The sequence below is a fragment of the Carya illinoinensis genome, chromosome 12 (assembly GCF_018687715.1).
Source record: "Carya illinoinensis cultivar Pawnee chromosome 12, C.illinoinensisPawnee_v1, whole genome shotgun sequence".
NCBI classification, from domain to species: Eukaryota; Viridiplantae; Streptophyta; class Magnoliopsida; order Fagales; family Juglandaceae; genus Carya; species Carya illinoinensis.
The window spans coordinates 9,843,405-9,851,909 of NC_056763.1; the positions used below are offsets into that span (position 1 = coordinate 9,843,405).

Genomic DNA, 8,505 nt, shown 5'->3' on the forward strand with positions numbered 1-8,505 from the left:
CTACTTGATTGATTAGCCTAGTAGTTACTTTAGTTTTACATGTATTTAAGGAGCTCTATCTCTAGTACTCTTTATGTTACGGACTTATTGGACAAGTATTGTAACCTTTGGATACCAATTATCACAGAAATTTTATGAAGCATGTTTATGTTTTGCGATATATTACTTCTGGTACAGAGTATTGCTCAAAGAAAAAAATGTATCCATTGCAAATATCGCATATTGCTTAGATGCATGCTAGGTGCATTGTATCCTTAATTATCACGAACGGAAGTAGGTAACCTTATGTTGCATGTCCTGAAATTTCAGAATTCATGCAATTCCAAGAGGAATCTAGGGGCGTCACCTATAGGATACTATTAACCTGCAAAAGGATGACACAATCTAATTTTTGCACATCCACACTCCACTGCCAACTTCCACCAATACCAAGCCTTTTCTTCATCCAAACCCATGCCCCCACCCCCTCCATGAAGCCCTATAAATACCCCCCTTTGCCCCTACTTCCTCCCACCATTCCTCAAAGCATTCCGCTAGAATTCTTGGACTCCCTGTTAGTGTAAGAATAGAGGGAAACCGAGTGGGTTTGAGAGTGTTCTTGAAGTGAGTTTGTGTTGGGAGCTCAAAGATGATTTTGTGAGTAATCTTGCCCCATATTTTGTTTAGTGTTATCATAGCATGTTAGGCTTTAAGTTATGGCATGGAAATGAAATTTTAATTGAGTTTATTTAGGGATTACCATGCTAAATGCAAACCGGGTCAATGTGGGAATATTGAATGAATAAATTATTTTGGTTTGAGTTTTTAGCCATGGCACATCTTAATATGATTTTATATGATTCACTAAGGTCTTCGAATAAACTTTGAAGATTTAAATTTGAGGTTAAAAGCTTGCCATAATAGGTTATAAATTCATATCTTGTGTTGATCAACTAGCATTCATCGGTTTTACCTAATTTAAGTTTAATTTATGAAGTTTTGCTTAAATTTCCTAGGCTTGAATCATAAGCATTTAGAAAAGCCTTGTGATTGGGATAAGAATGGAAATTCAAGATTTAGTTAGGTTTTAAAACATTTCTTGGAAAAAGAAAAGTTAGAAACTTCATGCATATGGTTAATGGATGGTTTAGTACTTATTTGGCCGTAATCTATGCTTAAGTGTTGGGATGAATTTGTATGATCTGTAACTAAGTTTGTAAATTGCCCCTAAGGTTATATTTGTAGTTTCCACTTGATTAAATTTGAGCACACTTGCATCCACAGAGGTTTTAAGCTTGGAATCACATATAGGCCTTAAGATATGCATGCCACGGGTTGGGTATGTTTGGCATAGTCATAACTTGAATCTTACAATTCTAAGGGCATAAATGATTTTAAAACATAGAAAATATGATGTTTGGGAAACTTGGTGAATTTTGGAGCTCGATTACAAATAGTGAAAATTTAGGGCCTTAGTGGCAATTTTGAAAAGTTTAAAAGCAGTTTTGTAAGTATCAATTTTTGAACCATTTTGATTATGAACATCTTCCTGTGGTTCAAATCCTAACTTAGAATAACTTTAATTTCAGCCACCTCGATTCTCTAACTTCATAAAATTAGTAAGTTAGCCTTTAACTTACACTTTGATAATTTATTTATAATTTATTGATAAATATCACATTCATGATATAAATTTCATTCGGAGCATGAACATCATGTTATATGATACATTGAGTATTTGATTACTTACTTACATGACAAGTGTAATTTCCACCATTTTGGCATATTATATGAGATTTTCATTTTCACATGAAGCATATCTTACAAGTACATGTCATGAAAAACATTCTCAAGCATAGCATGAAAATATAAATTTTTGTCCCGATCCCAATGACTAGGACGGTGAATTATCCTAGTGCAACTTGTTCACTCTAAAGTGAGTAAAAATGGAATGGTAACCCTAGATTGACAAAGAACTGTCAACATACTTCGAATGTATTTGTTTTAAAAAATACCAGAGCAAAGTCAAATTTATGGCACATACGGTTGGTGGGTGCATATGTATGATGTTATGATGTTACCATAATGATGTTATGATGAAATGTTATATTACCAATCATTGTTGTGAATACCATACCATAACGGCCACTGGTTTGGTATAGGTATCTTACCTGTTTCATACAAGTCCAAATACCAGCCGTACCGGCCGATATTTGCACTTATATCGGCCCGTACTGACTAGTATTTCAGCTTTTACTTTTTTTTTTTTTCATTTCTTCAAACTACAAGCTCATTTTTTACCCCAAATTCAGACCAAACTATTTATAATTTATATATATGTATTTATGTATAATTTATTCATATATAGACTATTAGTTTGGAATATAATTTATATATATATATTATTCATATATCAACTATCTTGAAACGGTACACGAAACGGTACGGATATCAAAATATTTCGTTCCAATGCCTTGACTAGTACGACATCTGGTACAGTATTCAAAACATTGTTACCAATGCATTAAAAAGAATCTACAGAGAATGTAGTTCCAACATGAGTTGTACTATAATCACCAACAGGTACTCACAATACGTATGGAGAGCTGTGATAATATCATACGTTATGATGTTAATGTTAATGATGGCTATAATGTTGATGAAAGATTATATTTTTGAAAGATGAATTGGAATATGTTTTTTGAAAGAAAATGTGCATCAAAGTTTTCTAAAAATGTTGAAGAATCTGAATAGGAGACAAATATTGACTTTCTGCATAACATGCATCTCATATTTATCATCTGTCATGCATAATTTATCTCTAGGTACGTTGGTTATTAACTTATTGAGATTTCAAGGAATCTCATTGTGATAGTCACTACCATTCCTTCTAGAATGATAAAAGTTTTATGAGGACTGGAGGAAACCGATTTGGATGGACCAATGGATACAATTGCTTGAGTAGGAGATGGACCTGGAGCATAGATTAGATTTGATTATGATGTTTATAGCACTAACTCTTTATGCCTTAGAGTGTATGAAAGAGTTAATTTAACTATTGACGCTTAGTTTTAAGTACTTGTATGAATAATGCGCTATCTTTAAATTTGAACTTATGATAATTATCAATGCAATTGGAATGTTTTGTTCATTTTGGCATGAGTTTTATTTTAGTTACTTTTGTTCCATTGCGATATTTATAAACTGTTAATTATATACTAGGATACATTATATATTAATTATTATAAATGAGAGTATATAACCATGTATTACATATCCTTATGTTTTAAGTGTTCATTACATCTCAAAGAGTGAATTGAGGGCATTACAATAAAAATGAGTGTTATTAATAAAAAAGTTTTAAAGAATTTTGCTACATACAAGTACAGTTGCGCACTAATCTGTGTACCATTATTGATTTATTCATACTTAAAATTTAAATTAACACTGTTTTCAATAAAATCTACTTTTTAATTAATCACATCACATTAATACACAAATTAATACACAACTATACTTTCAACTATATTTTATTTTTTTTAAAACTGTGACATCAGCGCACTCAACCACAATTAGGGCTGTTCACCCGACCCGATCCGGACCGTATTAGCAGCATTCCGACCCGACCCGCCTGTTTCCACTACCGAATATGGCTTTCCCGAACCGTTACCCGTTACCCGTTTACCCGACTCGTTTTGTTTCGGGTTTTCCGTTTTAATTTATTTGGTATGCTATAAGACATTCGTTTCAGACCTTTTCTCTTCGAATACCCAGTAACCCAAACCCAAATGGTTCAGCTTCTTTGCTTTCAAGCCGAACCCAGACCAACATTCCTCTGGCTTCTACAAGCTTCTTTTCGATAATGATAACGTCTTCTAAGGTTTCCAGTATTTACTGGTCTGAACCATGGCCGTGATTCAATGATCATGGCTTCCATCGACGCGTCCTCAAAAACCGGTCGAGCCAGATCCTCTCCTCCGCCATAACCCCAAATGCTAATCCACCGTTTATGTCCAGGGCCTTCTCGTCCGTGCCCACGTCGATCCGAGCCACTCTCTTCCCTGGGGATGGTATTGGCCCGGAGATCGCCGAATCTGTCAAACAGGTCCGTTTCTCTCTCTCTTTCGACGATATCCAATCGATTCTATCAAAGTTGAAATAACATTTTAATAAATAATATACTTATATGTACAACGCACGATTTTGAACCCGAATTTAGCTGCTTTTAGAGGCAACTTTCTCATCAGGAAATTTTTATTTGGAGAACGGAGATTTTGGTATTCTTTCTCACTTTCATTGCATAAGACATTTGGTTTCAGATCATCATGTATTCGACAAATGCTTGCCGGGTTTATGAGCAAGGAGGAGAGAGTGAGAGAAACGGGTATCGGGTAATTTTCGATTAAGTCAGAAACGGGTGCGGCCATTTCCGCTTCCGAAGAATACTGGAACGGTTCGGGTTTTTTTGTGTCGGTTCGGGTAGGTTAAATCGGCCGGTTCGGAACAGCGGCTTATTTGTTCACCCCTAACCACAATAAATATCATTTCTCTAAACGCTGAGAGGTGGCCGCGAGATGCAGTCAAGGCTAGTGGCGCTTGAATACAAGGAAATGCTGTGATCTGATCCATGTATAATAATAAGCACGAGGCGATAGTACGCTCTCCCACTCTTGACTGAGGCAGGCAGTTCTTTCTTCCAAACCCTAGCACAGCGCCCAACGAACCACACCCCACCCCCCCAACCTTCTCCCTCTCTTTCTCTCTCCCTCTCTCGCCCTAGGTCTTATTGCATTTCCAGCTATGTGATGCTGACCGGATTTTTTGTTTTCGGTTCTAGAGTACGGTAGTACATTGTGGGTAATGGCTTCCGCATGCGTCAACAATATCGGGATGTCGCCCGATAACATTTTCGACTGCGCTCCGGCGACATTCCCTCCGTACGGTTGGCTTAGCCCTCGCATCTCTTTCAGCCGCGAAGAAGACTCCTCGAAACTTGCTGGAGTCAAAGCTCCCACAGCGGCTGCCATGGAACCTTCCGAGAAGCCAGATCCAGAAGCTTCATCTACCGATTTTGAGTTCAGGCTCGAAGATCCTGTCGCTATGCACCCTGCCGACGAGCTGTTCTCCGAAGGAAAGCTTGTGCCTCTCCAGCTCTCAGCGGTAAAGCCCTCGGTCAACGAGCCCACAACCTCGTCGGAGATAATGTCGCCGGACTCCACCAACTCCCGGGGGAGAGCCGAGGTTTCCGGTACGGACTCCTACCTGTTTTCTCCAAAAGCCCCAAGGTGTTCGAGTAGGTGGAAGGAGCTTCTAGGGCTGAAGAAGTTTTACCAGAACGCTAACAACAAACCTGAAACCCACAAGGCGACTTGGAGCGCTAACCCTAGGTCTCTGAAGCATTTTCTCCACAGAAGCTGTTCAAGATGCTCGTCGTCTTCCTCTGACGCTTCGATGAGCCTCCCGTTGTTGAATGATCTGGACTGTGAGTCGGTTTCCATGTCCTCGCGCCTCTCTCTTTCCTCCTCATCCTCTGGACCCGAACACGAAGATGTCCCTAGGCTTTCCCTCGACTCCGATAAACCAAACTCGAACCCGATTTCTCTTCACCGGAATCCCAACAACCCACCAAGGATGAGAATGGTGAAACCGAGGGCAATATCGTCGGATAATAATACAAATCCGACGAGGATGGGACGAAGCCCGATAAGGAGGGGAACGGGGGAGCATTCAGGTGGGGCGGGGAGTAGAGGGGTATCCTTGGATAGCCCGAGAATGAACTCGTCAGGGAAGATAGTGTTTCAGAGCTTGGAGAGGAGTTCGAGCAGTCCGAGTAGCTTCATTGGAGGGCCAAGGACGTTGAAGCATAAGCAGAGGGGAATGGAGCGCTCATACTCGGCGAACGTGAGAGTCACTCCGGTTCTCAATGTTCCGGTTTGTTCGCTTCGTGGGTCCTCCAAGTCGGTCTCCGTGTTTGGGTTCGGCCAACTGTTCTCGTCGCAACAGAAGAGAGAATGTAACGGGAGCAATAGAGGCTTGCATGGTAACTGCAGGAACCGCACTGATCGAACCTGAGGGAAGCGGAGGAACCACTGGGTCATTGCTATTATTTGAATAAAGCAAATATTGATCACGTGAGAAATGGTTGGGTTGGTTGGTTTCTAGGTAGCCAGCTACTTAATTCGGGCTTTTTTTCTTTCTTTCTTTCTTTCTTTAACTGATTTTAGGCCGTGCGTGTGTCGTGTAAATATGCGGGGAGGAAAGATTGGGGGATCTTGAAGCTGGCTTCTGTTTGCTGATAATTTTTTTTGATCTTGGTCGTTGTCACTGTATATGCTCTACGTCCGTTCTCTACTCCTAACTTCAACTTTTAACCGTTTAAAAAAAAAAACAATGGAGAGCAGTAGATTTCCAGGATCTCTCTTGGTCTTTCTTCCTCTGGATCTGAAAGATATGGAATCTGTTTCGTTTTCAATTTATTTTTGGTGGGTCACGAGGCTTTCTGACTGTGATAGGAAATCTATTTGTTAAAGAGCTCGTATGACTTTGTTGTCATTCTCTGTCTTTGCTTTTATTTTATTTTCCGTTCACTTTGGCCAGAGATTCTTTTGGACAAATGCTTCACGTACCTATAAATTAAAATAATAATAATAATAATAACAACAAACGTAGACTGTTATTTTATAGCCGTGCTAGCACGAGAAGGCCTCCGAGAAGTACAAAAATATATTATCATTTATTTTTTTATATATTTGTTAAAAAAAATTTATAATATTATTAAAAAAATAGTTATTTAATCACTGAAAAAAAAATATTGTCGGGACCGGAACCAACTCTGGATAAGACTAGAATTTCTAATTATTTTATCCTGTGTAACTTCTTGCGCTTATCAACCTGTACATGACGTTTTTGTTTAGCGCGGAGCATTTGTGGGAAGTGATACCGAGATTCAAACAGTAGATCGGAGGCGCCAGGCTCAGCTCCATCGGTTTATGTATTGGTTTATTTTTATTTTCATACAATTTTTTGTATATTTTTAATTGTTAAAAAAAATTTCACAATATTATTAAAAAATACTTCATTCATTATTTACTAAAAAAAAAAAAAAAAAACTGTTGAAATCCATTGTTGAGAACTTGAGATAAACGCTAGGTGGGTTTAGCGTTTTCCTTACGTAGTTTTTTAGCTCAAGCTCCTGAATAAAAACTAATTTATAGATAATAAAGAGATTTTATAAAGGATCCTACTAACGGTATCGATGGTTTAAACCTATTACTATAATTTGTTTTTTTTTTTTTTTTACATATTATTAAACATCTTTAAATATTAAAAAAGATGTATCAATTCACTAATAAACATTTTGTTAAGCATTAAGCAAAAAAAAAAAAAGGCATCGATCCATTTGGTGGGTCCAATTTATCAGTACTCTAAGCATTTTCTTTTTACAAATATAAATATACAAACTGACGTGCTTTGTTATAATATGTAACATTATACAACTACTTTTATTATAATATAGATATAACGTATCATACAAAGTATGCGTGTGACATTTACTCACCATCGTAAGGGGAACTTTGTTGTTGCCAGGTGTGACTTTTCTGGATTTAAGACCATCGACTTCTTTAGACTCGACCGACTACCATACTTCCACAGTGGCGCGTGGCTCTCACACGCCATCACAGTCGCTTTGTTAGTGTTTTGTTTACCTCCAAGGTTGAAAATGCGAATATATATCTTTCCAACCTGTAATTTGTTATTTTTTCATATATCTTTAACTTTTATTATGTCTTTTGTTTTAGAAAAATAAAAAAACAAAACAAAAACATATATAGTTTTTTAGACTTTTGTTCATAGAGTGTGTCCTCTACTCCATCTTAAACTGAATGTGAGGTTTATTAACTCTGTCTTAAATAGAGTACTATCTCTCAGACGGTGGGTCTGTAAAGAGTCACAGTATGGAGTAGACTATGTCAGTTACAATTATGTACTGGAGAGTTATTCAAGTTTTAGGTCAAAATTTAGTTGTAATGTCCCGTTATCAATAAATGAAATATGTTTTAGCATTAAAAAAAAAGTTCATAAATTTATTATTATTATATCTTTTTGTGGCTGTAATATTTTTCTTTATAGAATTTTTAAATTTTAACAGGTATGTAGCATGGGTTGGGTGGTGGGCGTGGAAGAGGTGACCTACATGGGTCTAATGTAGATGTTAAGATAAGATGATATAAACAATTTATGAACAGTAATAAAATAATTTGAAATAAAATGTTTTACGAGGTTTTAGAATTTAAGAGAAAAAAAGTTAAATAAAAAATATTATAAAGTTAAAATATTATTAAAACGCTATTTTTGTTTTGAAATTTAAAAAAGTAGAATTGTTCTTTTTTTTTTTTGGTATTTTATTTGAATGCTTGATAAAATTATAATGATTAGATAAACAAGTTAAAAATTTAAAAATTAAAATTAAAAAATATATATTTTAGCCGTATTTGAATGTTGAGATAAGATAATATGAGATAGATT

The 8,505-nt window shown here is 36.6% G+C and overlaps 1 protein-coding gene across 1 annotated transcript; it reads left to right on the top strand.

Annotated features, from left to right (window-relative positions):
• The first annotated feature begins 4,557 nt into the window (after positions 1-4,557).
• LOC122288951 lies at positions 4,558-6,531 on the top strand. The gene has a single exon (XM_043095789.1). It carries the CDS (start codon positions 4,840-4,842, stop codon positions 6,049-6,051), a length of 1,212 nt encoding a protein of 403 aa, XP_042951723.1. The 5' UTR covers positions 4,558-4,839; the 3' UTR covers positions 6,052-6,531.
• Positions 6,532-8,505: the final 1,974 nt, after the last annotated feature.

Excerpts from the sequence above, each read along its gene's own strand:
- LOC122288951 (XM_043095789.1), top strand. The coding sequence starts at position 4,840 with ATGGCTTCCGCATGCGTCAACAATATCGGGATGTCGCCCGATAACATT.